Consider the following 18,661-nt stretch of genomic DNA (forward strand, 5'->3'; position numbering starts at 1 on the left):
TGTGTGTGTCCAGTGTGTGTGTGTGTGTCCAGTGTGTGTGTCCAGTGTGTGTGTGTGTGTGTGTGTGTGTGTGTTTGTGTGTGTCCAGTGTGTGTGTGTGTGTGTGTCCAGTGTATGTGTGTGTGTGTGTGTGTCCGGTGTGTGTGTGTGTGTGTGTCCAGTGTGAGTTTGTCCAGTGTGTGTGTTTGTCCAGTGTGTGTGTGTGTGTTTGTCCAGTGTGTGTGTGTGTGTGTCCAGTGTGTGTGTGTCCAGTGTGTCAGTGTGTTTGTGTGTCCAGTGTGTGTGTGTGTGTGTCGAGTGTGTGTGTGTGTGTGTGTCTAGTGTGTGTGTGTGTGTCCAGTGTGTGTGTGTGTCCAGTGTGTGTGTGTGTCCAGTGTGTGTGTCCAGTGTGTCAGTGTGTGTGTGTGTGTCCAGTGTGTCAGTGTGTGTGTGTGTGTCCAGTGTGTGTGTGTGTGTCAGTGTTACCATGGTTATTATTTACAGGGACACTGAGGAGTCAACATTAACCCAAAACCCTGGATAGAGGGGCTCAGTGAATGTGGAGTGGAATGTGTTCAGGAGGGTCAGTGTGTCAGAGGAGACTCTGTATAAGGACAGAGTGCCGGCTGGCCAGTCCAGATACACTCCTACTCTGTGGGAGCTGGAGGAGGGGACGTCTATGGTAGTGGACTTATTATTGTGCCAGGCAGAGTAACTGTTGTCATAGCAGAACAGACTCCAGGACTTGTCACTGGATCCAATCACACAGTCATTACCCCCTCCTCTCCTGCTAATTCCTTTATATGTCACTCCTATACCAGCCCCTCTCCCACTCCACTCTACCTCCCAGTAACAGCGCCCAGTCAGACCCTCTCTACACAGCACCTGTTGATAGTCCTCAAATCTCTCTGGGTGATCAGGATACGGCTGCTTCTCTCTCCTACATGTCACCTTTCTGTTCTCCTTAGACAGAGAGAGGCGTATGTTTACTGTGTTTAGGTCCAGTGTGAGATCACAGACATCTGATGGATGAAACCAGACAAAATATTAGAAATCATCATCATTCACATTAGAATGTTAACTCACGTTTCACTAATTCATTTAATGTAGATGTTTCTAGGTATCAAAAGGAGAAGTTAAGGTAACTTGAGACTTGTTGAATGATCATATGTTATACTGTATGGTAATATAAAATACACTTATTCCCATTAATTACACACACACACACATCCTGAACACACACACACACACACATCCTGAACACACACATATCCTGAACACACACACACATCCTGAACACACACACACACACACTGAATACACACACACACACACACACATTTCTAATGTAACAGGAACACGCCACACACACACACACACACATTGTCAAAGCAACTCTTTGTAAACTTTGGTGTCCCTGATTTCTGCTTCTGTAGAACTACAGCTGATATTTAATATGACCAAGTAAGTAATGATGGTGGTCTTTGACTTTGACTTCACTTGTATTAAGACTTATTCTTAGTCATATTCTTCACAGCAGTCAACACTCACATTTTCTAAGTCCAGGTTTCATTGTGTTCTCTCCACCATGTTCCACACTGTAGTGGTAAGCAGAAGAACAGACAGTCATTGATGGATACACCTGAACTCACACACACACACACACACACACACACACACACACACACACACACACACACACACACACACACACACACACACACACACACACACACACACACACACACACACACACACACACACACACACACACACACACACACACACACACACACACACACACAGTCAGCTTATAACTTTGTCCAAGTGTGTGTGTGTGTGTGTGTGTGTGTGTGTGTGTTTGTGTGTGTTTCCACTCTGTGTGTGTGTGTCCAGTGTGTGAGTGTGTGTGTGTGTGCGTCCTTTGTGTGCATGTGTGTCAAGTGTGTGTGTGTCCTTTGTGTATGTGTCCATTGTGTGTGTGTGTACAGTGTGTGTATGTGTCCAGTGTGAGTGTGTGTGTGTGTGTGTGTGTCCAGTGTGTAAGTGTGTTTGTGTGTCCAGTGTGTGCGTGTGTCCAGTGTGTGTGTGTGTCCAGTGTGTGTGTGTGTGTCCAGTGTGTGTGTATCCAGTGTGTGTGTGTTTGTCCAATGTGCGTGTGTGTCCAGTGTGTGTGTGTGTGTGTGTGTGTGTGTGTCCAGTGTGTGTCTGTGTGTGTCCAGTGTGAGTGTGTGTGTGTCCAGTGTGTGTGTGTGTGTGTGTGTGTGTGTCCAGTGTGTGTGAGTGTGTCCAGTGCGTGTGTCCAGTATGTGTGTGTTTGCCAGTGTGTGTCTGTGTGTGTGTGTGTGTGTGTGTGTGTGTGTGTGGGTCCAGTGTGTAAGTGTGTGTGCGTGTGTGTCCAGTGTGTGTGTGTGTGTGTGTCCAGTGTGTGTGTGTGTCCAGTGTGTGTGTGTGTGTGTGTCCAGTGTGTGTGTGTTTGTCCAGTGTGTAAGTGTGTTTGTGTGTCCAGTGTGTGCGTGTGTCCAGTGTGTGTGTCCAGTGTGTGTGTATCCAGTGTGTGTGTGTTTGTCCAATGTGCGTGTGTGTCCAGTGTGTGTGTGTGTGTGTGTGTGTGTGTGTCCAGTGTGTGTCTGTGTGTGTCCAGTGTGAGTGTGTGTGTGTCCAGTGTGTGTGTGTGTGTGTGTCCAGTTTGTGTGAGTGTGTCCAGTGCGTGTGTCCAGTATGTGTGTGTTTGCCAGTGTGTGTCTCTGTGTGTGTGTGTGTGTGTGTGTGTGGGTCCAGTGTGTAAGTGTGTGTGTGCGTGTGTGTCCAGTGTGTGTGTGTGTGTGTGTCCAGTGTGTGTGTGTGTCCAGTGTGTGTGTGTTTGTCCGGTGTGTGTGTGTGTGTCCAGTGTGTGTGTGTGTGTCTGTCCAGCATGTGTGTGTTTGTCCAGTGTGTGTGTGTGTGTCCAGTGTGTGTATGTGTGTGTGTGTTTGTCCAGTGTCTGTGTGTGTACAGTCTGTTTGTGTGTGTGTTTAGTGTTTGTGTGTAAAGAGTGTGTGTGTGTGTGTGTTTGTGTGTCCAGTGTAAGTGTTTGTGTGTGTGTGTGTGTCCAGTGTGTGTGTGTGTGTCTAGTGTGTGTGTGTGTGTGTGTGTGTCCAGTGTGTGTGTGTCCAGTGTGTGTGTGTGTCCAGTGTGTGTGTGTTTGTCCAGTGTGTGTGTGTTTGTCCAGTGTGTGAATGTGTGTGTGTCCAGTGTATGTGTATGTGTCCAGTGTGTGTGTGTATGTGTGTATGTGTTTGTCCAGTGTGTGTGTGTGTACAATCTGTTTGTGTGTGTGTTTGGACAAACACACACACACTGGACCCACACACACACACACTGGACACACACACTGGACACACACACATTCATACACACAGGACCCCCCCCCCCCACACACACACACACACACACACACAAAGGACCCACATACACACATTGGACACACACACACACACACACACACACACACACACACTGGACACACACTGGACACACACACACACACACACACACACACACACACACACACACACACACACACACACACACACACACAGTCTTTATATAACTTAGTCCAAGTGGTGGTCAGAATGTTTGTCTTAACTAGCCTGATAACTCCAACATGTCTCATATGAACATTGACATAAACCCTCTACATACTTGAGTTTCTCCAGTCTGCAGTGTGGATCCTCCAGTCCAGCAGAGAGCAGTCTGACTCCTGAGTCTCCTGGGTGATTGTAGCTCAGGTCCAGCTCTCTCAGGTGTGAGGGTTTTGACTTCAGAGCTGAGACCAGAGAAGCACAGCCTTCCTCTGTGACTAGACAGCCTGACAGCCTGCAAAGAGTCAAATCATATAAAAATGTGGTGGTGAAAATAGTGGCAGTATATTTTTTTCAACATATTAAGATACATCAGTGTCCTGAAACCTGCCATATCTATTCATAAATTAATGTAGCATTATTAGAAATGACAAATGATCAAAGTATTGCTTGTAGATAGAAAAATGCATATTACAATTATTTGAGTAGACTGACCAGAGCAGTTTAAAAAGCAGTATCAGTCAAAAGACAGACAGTGAGGTATCAGATTTAGATTGTATTGAGTATACAGTCCACACTATATCTATTTTGACAGTGAAGCTAACATTTTTAATGTGGCTCTGTACTCCAGCATTTTGGATTTGAGATCAAATGTTTCATATGAGGTGACAGTATATAATGTCACCTTTTATTTTAGGGTATTTGAATACATATCTGTTTCACCGTTTAGAAATGAAAGCACTTTATGTATCTAGTCCCCACATTTGAAGAAGTCATAAGTATTCTGACCAATTCACTTATAGTATATTAAAGTAGTCAAAAGTTGAGTATTTGGTCCCAAACCGGTTGGTTGCATTTGCAGTTTGTTTTGGTTGTGTTTTGGGTTATGTTTTTCCCGATAGTAACTGAATGGTGGATGATGACTGGAGTAATTTTCTGTCTAAGTGAGTAGATAACATGTTTCTAAACACTACTAAATGAATCCTGATGATGCCATGATTAAGTAAAATCATGAATGAATCATGAATAATAATAAGTGAGAAAGTTACAGAGGCTACAACAAAACATGCTAACCTCTCACCATTACCAATAACAGAGGGGGTATGATCCTTGTTCCTCTGTAACTTTCTCATTCATCATCATTCACCATTCATTCATGAATATTCATAATCATGGTAGCATCCACATGAATGTAGAAGTGTTCAGAAACATATTCTATTCTTACTGACAATACAAGTGAAGTGACTCCAAAATGACAGGACATTATTCACCATTCAGTTTCTATTGGGAAAAACATAATCTAAAACACAACCAAAACAAACTGCAAATGCATTCAACAAATTTGTAGAATCACAAGCTTGATGTAATCACTGCAGGTAAGGAATATGGGACCAAATACTAAACTTATGACTACTTTAATACAATATAAGTGAATATGTCCATAATATTACGACTTTTTCAAATGGGAGAACTAGACACATAAAGTGCTTTCATTTCTAAACGGTAAAACAGATATGAATTAATACCTTCAAATAAAAGGTGACATTATATACTGTCACCTAATATGAAACATTCTATCTCAAATCCAAAATGCTGGAGCATAGCACCAAATGTAAAACTGTAAGCTTCACTGTCCAAACACATATGGTGTGGACTATGTGTGCCTGGCAAACACATGTGGATCTGGTGATTAGTTATCACTTGTTGACCAACTACAGGACTACTGACCTCAGAGTCTCCAGTTTACAGTGGGGATTCCCCAGGACAGCAGAGAGCAGCTTCACTCCTGAATCCTTCAGGTCATTGTTACTCAGATCCAGCTCTCTCAGGTGTGAGGGGTTTGACTTCAGAGCTGAGACCAGAGAAGCACAGCCTTCCTCTGTGACTAGACAGCCTGACAGCCTGCAAAGAGTCAAATCATATTAAAACCACACTGCAATTCTTTGGTGGTGAAAATATATTTTTTCAACATTTTCAGATATATCAGAGTCCTGAAACCTGCCATATCTATTCATATATGTATATATACACTATCAGTGAAAAGTTTGAACACACCTACTCATTCAAGTTTTTGTTTAGTTTTTTTAAAACGATTTTTTACATTGTAGAATAATAGTGAAGACATCAAAACTATGAAACAACACATATGGAATCATGTAGTAACCAAAAAAGTGTTAAACAAATCAAAATATATTTTAGATTCTTCAAATAGCCACCCTTTGCCTTCATGACAGCTTTGCACACTCTTGCCATTCTCTCAACCAGCTTCATGAGGTAGTCACCTGGAAGGCATTTCAATTAACAGGTGTGCCTTCTTAAAAGTTAATTTGTTGAATTTATTTCCTTCTTAATGCGTTTGAGCCAATCAGTTGTGTTGTGACAAGGTAGGGGGGTATACAGAAGATAGCCCTATTTGGTAAAAGACCAAGTCCATATTATGTCAAGAACAGCTCAAATAAGCAAAGAGAAACAACAGTCCATCATTACTTTAAGACATGACGGTCATTCAATAAGGAACATTTCAACAACTTTGAACGTTTCTTCAAGTGCAGTCGCAAAAAACATCAAGCGCTATGATGAAACTGGCTCTCATGAGGCCCGCCACAGGAATGGAAGACCCAAAGTTACCTCTGCTGCAGAGGATAAGTTCATCAGAGTTACCAGCCTCAGAAATTGCAGCCCAAATAAATTCTTCACAGAGTTCCAGTCACAGACACATCTCTACATCAACTTTTCAGAGGGGACTGTGTGAATCAGGCCTTCATGGTCGAATTGCTGCAAAGAAAACACTACTAAAGGACACCAATAATAATAAGAGACTTGCTTGGGCCAAGAATCACGAGCAATGGACATTACACAGGTGGACATTTGTCCTTTGGCCTGGAGTCCAAATTTGAGATTTTTGGTTCCAACCACCGTGTCTTTGTGAGAAGCGGTGTGGGTGAACGGATGATCTCGGCATGTGTAGTTCCCACCGTAAAGCATGGAGGAGGAGGTGTTATGGTGTGGGGGTGCTTTGCTGGTGACACTGTTTGTGATTTATTTAGAATTCAAGGCACACTTTACCAGCATGGCTACCACAGCATTCTGCAGCGATACGCCATCCCATCTAGTTTGGGCTTAGTGGGACTATCATTTGTTTTTCAACAGGACAATGACCCAACACACTTCCAGACTGTGTAAGGAGAGGGATTGAGTGCTGCATCAGATGACCTGGCCTCCATAATCACCCGACCTCAACCCAATTAAGATGGTTTGGGATGAGTCGGACGGCAGAGTGAAGGAAAAGCAGCCAACAAGTGCTCAGCATATGTGGGAACTCCTTCAAGACTGTTGGAAAAGCATTCCAGGTGAAGCTGGTTGAGAGAATGCCAAGAGTGTGCAAAGCTGTCATCAAGGCAAAGGGTGGCTATTTGAAGAATTTCAAATATAAAATATATTTTCATTTGTTTAACAATTTTTGGTTACTACATTATTCCATATTTGTTATTTCATAGTTTTAATGTCTTCACTATTATTCTACAGTGTAAAAAATAGTAAAAATAAAGACACACCCTTGAATGAGTAGGTGTGTCCAAACTTTTGAATGGTACTGTATATACATGAATTAATGAATTAATGTATCATTATTAACAGTAGATAACATGTTTCTAAACACTACTAAATTAATCCTTGTGTGTGTGTGTGTGTCCAGTGTGTGTGTGTGTCCGTGTCCAGTGTGTGTGTGTGTCCAATGAGTGTGTGTTCATTGAGTGATACAGGAATACTGACCTCAGAGTCTCCAGTTTACAGTGGGGATTCCCCAGTCCAGCAGAGAGCAGCTTCACTCCTGAATCCTTCAGGTCATTGTTACTCAGATCCAGCTCTCTCAGGTGTGAGGGGTTTGACTTCAGAGCTGAGACCAGAGAAGCACAGCCTTCCTCTGTGATTAGACAGCCTGACAGCCTGCAAAGAGTCAAATCATTTTAAAACCACACTGCTATTCTTTGGTGTTGAAAATAGTGGCAGTATATTTTTTCTACATTTTCATTTATACCAGTGTCCTGAAACCTGCCATATATATATCATTATTAGAAAAAATCATAATATTGTGTGTAGAGAGTAAAATGTATATTACGAATATTTGAGTAGACTGACCAGACCAGTTTAAAAAGCAGTATCAGTCAAAAGACAGACAGTGAGGTATCAGATTTAGATTGTATTGAGTATACAGTCCACACTATATCTATTTTGACAGTGAAGCTAACATTTTAAATGTGGCTCTATACTCCAGCATTTTGGATTTGAGATCAAATGTTTCCTATGAGGTGACAGTATATAATGTCACCTTTTATTTTAGGGTATTTTCATACATATCTGTTTCACCGTTTAGAAATGAAAGCACTTTATGTATCTAGTCCCCCTATTTGAAGAAGTCATAAATATTCTGACCAATTCACTCATTGTGTATTAAATTAGTCAAAAGTTTAGTATTTGGTCCCAAACTCGTTGGTTGCATTTGCAGTTTGTTTTGGTTGTGTTTTGGGTTATGTTTTGTCCAATAGTAACTGAATGGTGGATGATGTCTGGAGTAATTTTCTGTCTAAGTGAGTAGATAACATGTTTCTAAACACTACTAAATTATCCTAATGATGCCATGATTAATAAAAATAATGAATGAATCATGAATAATAATGAATGAGAAAGTTACAGAGGCTACAACAAAACATGCTAACCTCTCACCATTAACATCAAATAAAAGGTGACATTCTGTACTGTCGCCTAATATGAAACATTCTATCTCAAATCCAAAATGCTGGAGCATAGCAACAAATTTAAAACTGTAAATTTCACTGTCCAAACACATATGGTGTGGACTATGTGTTCCTGGTAAACACATGTGGATCTGGTGAACAGTTATCACTTGTTGACCAACTACAGGAATACTGACCTCAGAGTCTCCAGTTTACAGTGAGGATTCCCCAGTCCAGCAGAGAGCAGCTTCACTCCTGAATCCTTCAGGTCATTGTTACTCAGATCCAGCTCTCTCAGGTGTGAGGGGTTTGACTTCAGAGCTGAGACCAGAGAAGCACAGCCTTCCTCTGTGACTAGACAGCCTGACAGCCTGCAAAGAGTCAAATCATATTAAAATCACACTGTTATTCTTTGGTGGTGAAAATATATTTTTTCAACATTTTCAGATAAATCAGAGTCCTGAAACCATATCTATTCATATATTGATATATACACTACCAGTCAAAAGTTTAAACACACCGACTCATTCAAGGGGTTTTCTTTATTTTTACATTGTAGAATAATAGTGAAGACATCAAAACTATGAAATAACACATATGGAATCATGTAGTAACCAGAAAAGTGTTAAACAAATCAAAATATATTTTATATTTGAGATTCTTCAAACAGCCACCCTTTGCCTTGATGACAGCTTTGCACACTCTTGGCATTCTCTCAACCAGCTTCATGAGGTAGTCACCTGGAATGCATTTCAATTAACAGGTGGGCCTTCTTAAAAGTTAATTTGTGGAATTTCTTTCCTTGTTAATGCGTTTCAGCCAATCAGTTGTGTTGTGACAATGTAGGGGGGTATACAGAAGATAACCCTATTTGGTAATAGACCAAATCCATATTATGGCAAGAACAGCTCAAATAAGCAAAGAGAAATGACAGTCCATCATTACTTTAAGACATGACGGTCAGTCAATACGGAACATTTCAAGAACTTTGAAAGATTCTTCAAGTGCAGTCGCAAAAAACATCAAGCGCTATGATGAAACTGGATCTCATGAGGACCGTCACAGGAATGGAAGACCCAAAGTTACCTCTGCTGCAGAGGATAAGTTCATTAGAGTTACCAGCTTCAGAAATTGCAGCCCAAATAAATGCATCACAGAGTTCAAGTCACAGACACATCTCAACATCAACTGTTCAGAGGACACTGTGTGAATCAGGCCTTCATGGTCGAATTGCTGCAAAGAAAACACTACTAAAGGACACCAATAAGAAGAAGAGACTTGCTTGGGCCAAGAAACACGAGCAATGGACATTAGACCTGTGGACATTTGTCCTTTGGTCTGGAGTCCAAATGGGAGATTTTTGGTTCCAACCGCTGTGTATTTGTGAGACGCGGTGTGGGTGAACGGATGATCTCTGCATGTGTATTTCCCACCGTAAAGCATGGAGGAGGAGGTGTTATGGTGTTGGAGTACTTTGCTGGTGAAACTGTCTGTGATTTATTTAGAATTCAAGGCACACTTAACCAGCATGGCTACCACAGCATTCTGCAGCGATACGCCATCCCATCTGGATTGGGCTTAGTGGGACTATCATTTGTTTTTCAACAGGACAATGACCCAACACACCTCCACGCTGTGTGAGGGCTATTCTACCAAGAAGGAGAGTGATGGAGTGCTGCACCAGATGACCTGGCCTCCACAATCACCCGACCTCAACCCAATTGAGATGGTTTGGGATGAGTCGGACGGCAGAGTGAAGGAAAAACAGCCAACAAGTGCCCAGCATATGTGGGAACTCTTTCAAGACTGTTGGAAAAGCATTCCAGGTGAAGCTGGTTGAGAGAATGCCAAGAGTGTGCAAAGCTGTCATCAAGGCAAAGTGTTGTTATTTGAAGAATTTCGTTTAACACTTTCTTGGTTACTACATGATTCCAGATGTGTTATTTCATAGTTTTGATGTCTTCACTATTATTCTACAAAGTAAAAAATTGTAAAAATAAAGAAAAACCCTTGAATGAGTAGGTGTGTCCAAACTTTTGACTGGTACTGTATATACATGAATGAATGCATCATTATTAACAATAGATAACATGTTTCTAAACACTACTAAATTAATCCTTATGTGTGTGTGTGTCTGTGTGTCCAGTGTGTGTGTCCTGTATGTGTGTGTGTGTGTCCAGTGTGTGTGTGTCCTGTATGTGTGTCCAGTGTGTGTGTGTTCATTGTGTGATACAGGAATTCTGACACACACACACTGGACACACACACTGGACACACACACACACAAACACACACACACACACACACACACTGGACACACACACACACAGTCTTTATATAACTTAGTCCAAGTGGTGGTCAGAATGTTTGTCTTAACTAGCCTGATAACTCAACATGTCTGATATGAACATTGACATAAACCCTCTACATACTTGAGTTTCTCCAGTCTGCAGTGTGGATCCTCCAGTCCAGCAGAGAGCAGTCTGACTCCTGAGTCTCCTGGGTGATTGTAGCTCAGATCCAGCTCTCTCAGGTGTGAGGGATTTGACTTCAGAGCTGAGACCAGAGAAGCACAGACTTTCTCTTTGAATCCACAGCCTGACAGCCTGCAAAGAGTCAAATAATTTTCAAATCACACTGCTATTCTTTGGTGGTGAAAATAGTGGCAGTATATTTTTTCAACATATTCAGATATATCAATGTCCTGAAACCTGCTATATATATTCATAAATTAATATATCATTATTAGAAATGACAAATTATCAAAGTATTGCTTGTAGAGAGAAAAATATAAAGTACAAATATTTGAGTAGACTGACCAGAGCAGTTTAAAAAGCAGTATCAGTCAAAAGACAGACAGTGAGGTATCAGATTTAGATTGTATTGAGTATACAGTCCACACCATATCTATTTTGACAGTGAAGCGAACATTTTAAATGTAGCTCTATACTCCAGCATTTTGGATTTGAGATCAAATATTTCATATGAGGTGACAGTATATAATGTCACCTTTTATTTGAGGGTATTTTCATACATATCTGTTTCACCGTTTAGAAATAAAAGCACTTTATGTATCTAGTCCTCCCATTTGAAGAAGTCATAAGTATTCTGACCAATTCACTTATAGTGTATTAAAGTAGTCAAAAGTTGAGTATTTGGTTGTAAACTCGTTGGTTGCATTTGCAGTTTGTTTTGGTTGTGTTTTGGGTTATGTTTTGTCCAATAGTAACTGAATGGTGGATGATGACTGGAGTAATTTTCTGTCTAAGTGAGTAGATAACATGTTTCTAAACACTACTAAATTAATCCTGATGATGCCATGATTAAGAAAAATCATGAATGAATCGTGAATAATAATGAATGAGAAAGTTACAGAGGCTACAACAAAACATGCTAACCTCTCACCATTAACATCAAATAAAAGGTGACATTCTGTACTGTCGACTAATATGAAACATTCTATCTCAAATCCAAAATGCTGGAGCATAGCACCAAATGTAAAACTGTAAGCTTCACTGTCCAAACACATATGGTGTGGACTATGTGTGCCTGGTAAACACATGTGGATCTGGTGAACAGTTATCACTTGTTGACCAACTACAGGAATACTGACCTCAGAGTCTCTAGTTTACAGTGGGGATTCCCCAGGACAGCAGAGAGCAGCTTCACTCCTGAATCCTTCAGGTCATTGTTACTCAGGTCCAGCTCTCTCAGGTGTGAGGGGTTTGACTTCATAGCTGATTCCAGAGAAGCACAGCCTTCCTCTGTGACTAGACAGCCTGACAGCCTGCAAAGAGTCAAATCATATTAAAACCACACTGCTATTCTTTGGTGGTGAAAATAGTGGCAGTATATTTTTTCAACATATTCAGATACATCAGTGTCCTGAAACCTGCCATATCTATTCATAAATGAATGTGTCATTATTAGAAATGACAAATTATCAAAGTATTGCTTGTAGAGATTAAAATATAAAGTACAAATATTTGAGTAGACTGACCAGAGCAGTTTAAAAAGCAGTATCAGTCAAAAGACAGACAGTGAGGTATCAGATTTAGATTGTATTGAGTATACAGTCCACACCATATCTATTTTGACAGTGAAGCGAACATTTTAAATGTAGCTCTATACTCCAGCATTTTGGATTTGAGATCAAATGTTTCATATGAGGTGACAGTATATAATGTCACCTTTTATTTGAGGATATTTTAATACAAATCTGTTTCACCATTTAGAAAAATAAAAGCACTTTATGTATCTAGTCCCCCTATTTGAAGAAGTCATAAGTATTCTGACCAATTCACTTATAGTGTATTAAAGTAGTTCAAAGTTTAGTATTTTGTTCCAAACTCGTTGGTTGCATTTGCAGTTTGTTTTGGTTGTGTTTTGGGATATGTTTTGCCCAATAGTAACTGAATGGTGGATGATGACTGGAGTAATTTTCTGTCTAAGTGAGTAATTAACATGTTTCTAAACACTACTAAATTAATCCTGATGATGACATGATTAAGAAAAATCATGAATTAATCATGAATAATAATGAATGAGAAAGTTACAGAGGCTACAACAATACATGCTAACCTCTCACCATTACCAATAACAGAGGGGGTATGATCCTTGTTCCTCTGTAACTTTCTCATTCATCATCATTCACGATTCATTCATGATTATTCATAATCATGGTAGCATCCATATGAATGTAGAAGTGTTCAGAAACATTTTCTATTCTTACTGACAATACAAGTGAAGTGACTCCAAAATGACAGGACATTATTCACCATTCAGTTTCTATTGGGAAAACATCATCCAAAACACAACCAAGACAAACTGCAAATGTATTCAACAAGTTTGTAGAATCACAAGCTTGATGTAATCACTGTGGGTAAGGAATATGGGACCAAATACTAAACTTATGACTACTTTAATACAATATAAGTGAATTTGTCCAAATTATTACAACTTTTTAAATTGGGAGAACTAGACACATCAAGTGTTTTCATTTCTAAACAGTAACACAGATATGTATGAAAATACCCTCAAATAAAAGGTGACATTATGTACTGTCACCTAATATGAAACATTCTATCTCAAATCCAAAATGCTGGAGTATAGCACCAAATGTAAAACTGTAAGCTTCACTGTCCAAACACATATGGTGTGGACTATGTGTGCCTGGTAAACACATGTGGATCTGGTGAACAGTTATCACTTGTTGACCAACTACAGGAATACTGACCTCAGAGTCTCAAGTTTACAGTGGGGATTCCCCAGTCCAGCAGAGAGCAGTCTGACTCCTGAGTCTCCTGGGTGATTGTAGCTCAGGTCCAGCTTTCTCAGATGTGAGGGGTTTGACTTCAGAGCTGAGACCAGAGAAGCACAGCCTTCCTCTGTGACTAGACAGCCTGACAGCCTGCAAAGAGTCAAATCATATTAAAACCACACTGCTATTCTTTGGTGGTGAAAAATGTGGCAGTATATTATTTAAACATTTTCAGATATATCAGTGTCCTGAAATCTGCCATATCTATTCATGAATGGATTTATCGTTATTAGAAATAACAAATTATCAAAGTATTGCTTGTAGAGAGAAAAATATAATCATTTTAAAACCACACTGCTATTCTTTGGTTTTGAGTAATTTACTTTCTAAGTGAGTAGATACCATTTTTCTAAACACTACTAAATTAATCCTGATGATGACATGATTAAGAAAAATCATGAATGAATCATGAATAATAATGAATGACAAAGTTACAGAGGATACAACAAAACATGCTAACCTCTCACCATTAACCTCAAATACAGTGGGGGAAAAAAGTATTTAGTCAGCCACCAATTGTGCAAGTTCTCCCACTTAAAAAGATGAGAGAGGCCTGTAATTTTCATCATAGGTACACGTCAACTATGACAGACAAAATGAGAAGAAAAAATGCAGAAAATCACATTGTAGGATTTTTTATGAATTTATTTGCAAATTATGGTGGAAAATATGTATTTGGTCAATAACAAAAGTTTCTCAATACTTTGTTATATACCCTTTGTTGGCAATGACACAGGTCAAACGTTTTCTGTAAGTCTTCACAAGGTTTTCACACACTGTTGCTGGTATTTTGGCCCATTCCTCCATGCAGATCTCCTCTAGAGCAGTGATATTTTGGGGCTGTCGCTGGGCAACACGGATTTTCAACTCCCTCCAAAGATTTTCTATGGGGTTGAGATCTGGAGACTGGCTAGGCCACTCCAGGACCTTGAAATGCTTCTTACGAACCCACTCCTTCGTTGCCCGGGGGGGGTGTTTGGGATCATTGTCATGCTGAAAGACCCAGCCACGTTTCATCTTCAATGCCCTTGCTGATGGAAGGAGGTTTTCACTCAAAATCTCACGATACATGGCCTCATTCATTCTTTCCTTTACACGGATCAGTCGTCCTGGTCCCTTTGCAGAAAAACAGCCCCAAAGCATGATGTTTCCACCCCCATGCTTCACAGTAGGTATGGTGTTCTTTGGATGCAACTCAGCATTCTTTGTCCTCCAAACACGACGAGTTGAGTTTTTACCAAAAAGTTATATTTTGGTTTCATCTGACTATATGACATTCTCCCAATCCTCTTCTGGATCATCCAAATGCACTCTAGCAAACTTCAGATGGGCCTGGACATGTACTGGCTTAAGCAGGGGAACACGTCTGGCACTGCAGGATTTGAGTCCCTGGCGGCGTAGTGTGTTACTGATGGTAGGCTTTGTTACTTTGGTCCCAGCTCTCTGCAGGTCATTCACTAGGTCCTTGTGGTTCTGGGATTTTTGCTCACCGTTCTTGTGATCATTTTGACCCCACGGGGTGAGATCTTGCGTGGAGCCCCAGATCGAGGGAGATTATCAGTGGTCTTGTATGTCTTCCATTTCCTAATAATTGCTCCCACAGTTGATTTCTTCAAACCAAGCTGCTTACCTATTGCAGATTCAGTCTTCCCAGACTGGTGCAGGTCTACAATTTTGTTTCTGGTGTCCTTTGACAGCTCTTTCGTCTTGGCCATAGTGGAGTTTGGAGTGTGACTGTTTGAGGTTGTGGACAGTTGTCTTTTATACTGATAACAAGTTCAAACAGGTGCCATTAATACAGGTAACAAGTTGAGGACAGAGGAGCCTCTTAAAGAAGAAGTTACAGGTCTGTGAGAACCAGAAATCTTGCTTGTTTGTAGGTGACCAAATACTTATTTTCCACCATAATTTGCAAATAAATTCATAAAAAATCCAAAATGTGATTTTCTGGATTTTTTTTCTCTCAATTTGTCTGTCATAGTTGATGTGTACCTATGATGAAAATTACAGGCCTCTCTCATCTTTTTAAGTGGGAGAACTTGCACAATTGGTGGCTGACTAAATACTTTTTTTCCCCACTGTAAAAGGTGACATTCTGTACTGTTGCCTAATATGAAACATTCTATCTCAAATCCAAATAGCTGGAGCATAGCACCAAATGTAAAACTGTAAGCTTCACTGTCCAAACACATATGGTGTGGACTATGTGTGCCTGGTAAACACATGTGGATCTGGTGAACAGTTATCACTTGTTGACCAACTACAGGAATACTGACCTCAGAGTCTCCAGTTTACAGTGGGGATCCCCCAGTCCAGCAGAGAGCAGCATCACTCCTGAATCCTTCAGGTCATTGTTACTCAGATCCAGCTCTCTCAGGTGTGAGGGGTTTGACATCAGAGCTGAGACCAGAGAAGCACAGCCTTCCTCTGTGACTCCACAGCCTGACAGCCTGACAAAGAGATCATCATGATTTCACAAACACACAGTTAATTTAACAGAGCAGCATTTCAATGCAGTGATTCAATATGTTTTTCAATATAATATTATATACATACTATAATATATATTTTTCTCTAAACTGATGATTAGTACTTAAATATACTTGTATTTACTCACAGAGCAGCTCTGGAGGCTTTGACCACTGGCAGCAGCCTCAGAAGACCTTCCTCTGATCTGGAGAATTTATTCAGGTCAAACACATCCAGCTCCTTTTCTGAAGTCAGCAACACAAAGACCAGAGCTGACCAATGTCCAGGTGACAGTTTGGCTTCTGAGAGACTTCCTGATCTCAGGTAGCTTTGGATTTCTTCCACTAGAGAATGGTCATTCAGTTCATTCAGACAGTGGAACAGATTGATGCACCTCTCTGGAGAGGGATTCTCCCTGATCTTCTTCTTGATGTACTTGACTGTTTCTTTATGGCTCTGCGAGCTGCTTCTTGTCTTTGCCAGTAGACCTCGTAAGTGCTTCTGATTGGACTCCAGTGAGAGGCCCAGAAGGAAGCGGAGGAACAGGTCCAGGTTTCCCGTCTCACTTTGTAAGGCTTTATCCACAGCACTCTTGTAGAAAGTAACTTCAGGCTTGTCTCTGAACAGTGCAAAAAAGTTCCTGGTTGATTGAGGTTTAGCCATTAGATTCTCATTGTTGTTGATGAATGAGAGGAACACATATACAGCAGCCAGAAACTCCTGAATGCTCAGATGCACGAAGCAGTACACCTTTTCCTGGTACAGCCCACATTCCTCTTTAAAGATCTGTGTGCACAATCCTGAGTACACAGAGGCTTCATTGACATCAATGCCAGCCTTTTTCAGGTCTTCTTCATAGAAAATCAGATTGCCATTCACAAGCTGTTGAAAAGCCAGTTTTCCCAGTGACAGAATGCTCTCTTTATTCCAGTGTGGACCTGTCTCTTCTTTCCCAAGATACTTTTCATTCTTCTGTTTGGTATGAAACACCACAAGGTGTGAGTACATCTCAGTCAGAGTCTTGGGCATCTCTTCTCTCTTATGTTTCAACATGTGTTCAAGGACTATTGCAGAAATCCAACAGAAGACTGGAATGTGGCACATGATGTGGAGGCTCCTTGATGTCTTTATGTGTGAGATGATTCTGTTGGCCAGGTCCTCATCACTGAATCTCTTCCTGAAGTACTCCTCCTTCTGTGGGTCATTGAACCCTCGTACCTCTGTCACCTGGTTAACACACCCTGATGGGATCTTATTGGCTGCTGCAGGTCGGGTAGTTATCCAGAGGAGAGCAGAGGGAAGCAGATTTCCCTTGATGAGATTTGTCAGCAGAACATCCACTGATGTTGACTCTGTGATGTCACAACAAATCTTGTTCTTCTGGAAGTCTAGGGGCAGTCGGCACTCATCCAGACCATCAAAGATGAACAGAACTTTGTACTTGTCGTAGTTGGAGATTCTTGATTCTTTGGTTTCCTTTGAGAAGTGATTGAGAAGTTCAATCAAAGTGTGTTTTTCCCCTTTCATCAAATTCAGCTCCCGAAAAGGGAATGAAAATACAAATTGGACATCCTGATTTGCTTTTCCTTCAGCCCAGTCCAGAATGAACTTCTGCACAGAGACTGTTTTTCCAATGCCAGCGACTCCCTTTGTCAGCACAGTTCTGATAAGTTTGTCTTGTCCAGTTAAGGGTCTGAATATGTCGTTACATTTGACTGCAGTCTCTGGTCTTGCTTGTTTCCTGGTTGTTGTCTCAATCTGTCTCAGCTCATGTTCATTATTGACCTCTCCTGTTCCACCCTCTGTGATGTAGAGCTCTGTGTAGATCTTATTGAGAAGTGTAGGGTTTCCTTGTTTAGCGATCCCCTCAAATACACATTGAAACTTCTTCTTTAGATTAGATTTGAGTTCACGTTGGCAAATCACAGCAAGCTCATCTGAATGAAGAAATAACACAGAGGATATTAATATTACGTCTGATTTAATGCCTACAGTATTGTGGGACTGTGTTATAAAGATTAAATTATAATAATTTATTATCTTAACTGTCTGTATAAATCTGTAAATGTTTTCATAATGCATTACACACTGGTGTGACTGTTTATATAATTATTGGTATTCTCTCTCTCTCTCTCTCTTATTGATGGTATTATTAATGTTGTCACTAGGTGTTGTGTTAAGGCTGCTACAATATCATTGAGTTACACAGCTATTTTAGCTGTACTTTAGCTACAGCTTGTAAATGTTCTAAAACAGCATTCAACATGAGGCAGACAGCTCTTACTTTTCTCCAGTGTGTCAGCAAGCTCCTTCTGGTTCATTTTCCTCAGGGCGTGCAGTGTGATCTTCAGAGCCCCCTCTCTGGCACTGCTCTCCTGCTTCTCATCTTCAGCATCCACCACTTCCTTATCCTGCTTCTGACTCTCAAAGCCTTCTGGGAGTTCTGGACTAAGAATCCTCTTGAACATCTTCAGCTCGTTCTTCACAAATGTCATAATATTCTCTTCAAGCAACTGAAATAAATCAAGTAAATAAGTTAAGCAAGATAATAAATTATTTCTAATTAACACATTAATGAATGATTGACAGATCAACTT

The 18,661-nt window shown here is 40.6% G+C and overlaps 1 protein-coding gene across 1 annotated transcript; it reads right to left on the reverse strand.

Annotated features, from left to right (window-relative positions):
- Positions 1-282: 282 nt before the first annotated feature.
- On the reverse strand, positions 283-18,005 carry LOC311140550 (NLR family CARD domain-containing protein 3-like; the record flags this gene model as incomplete). Its single annotated transcript, XM_084175654.1, has 4 exons — positions 283-1,001; positions 1,531-1,573; positions 15,904-16,045; positions 16,213-18,005. Coding segments are annotated over 4 exons (2,502 nt in total), but the record flags the coding sequence as incomplete, so codon positions are not given.
- Between the last annotated feature and the right edge of the window lie 656 nt (positions 18,006-18,661).

This window comes from Coregonus lavaretus (genome assembly GCF_964263955.1).
Source record: "Coregonus lavaretus genome assembly, chromosome: 2".
Lineage (NCBI taxonomy): Eukaryota > Metazoa > Chordata > Actinopteri > Salmoniformes > Salmonidae > Coregonus > Coregonus lavaretus.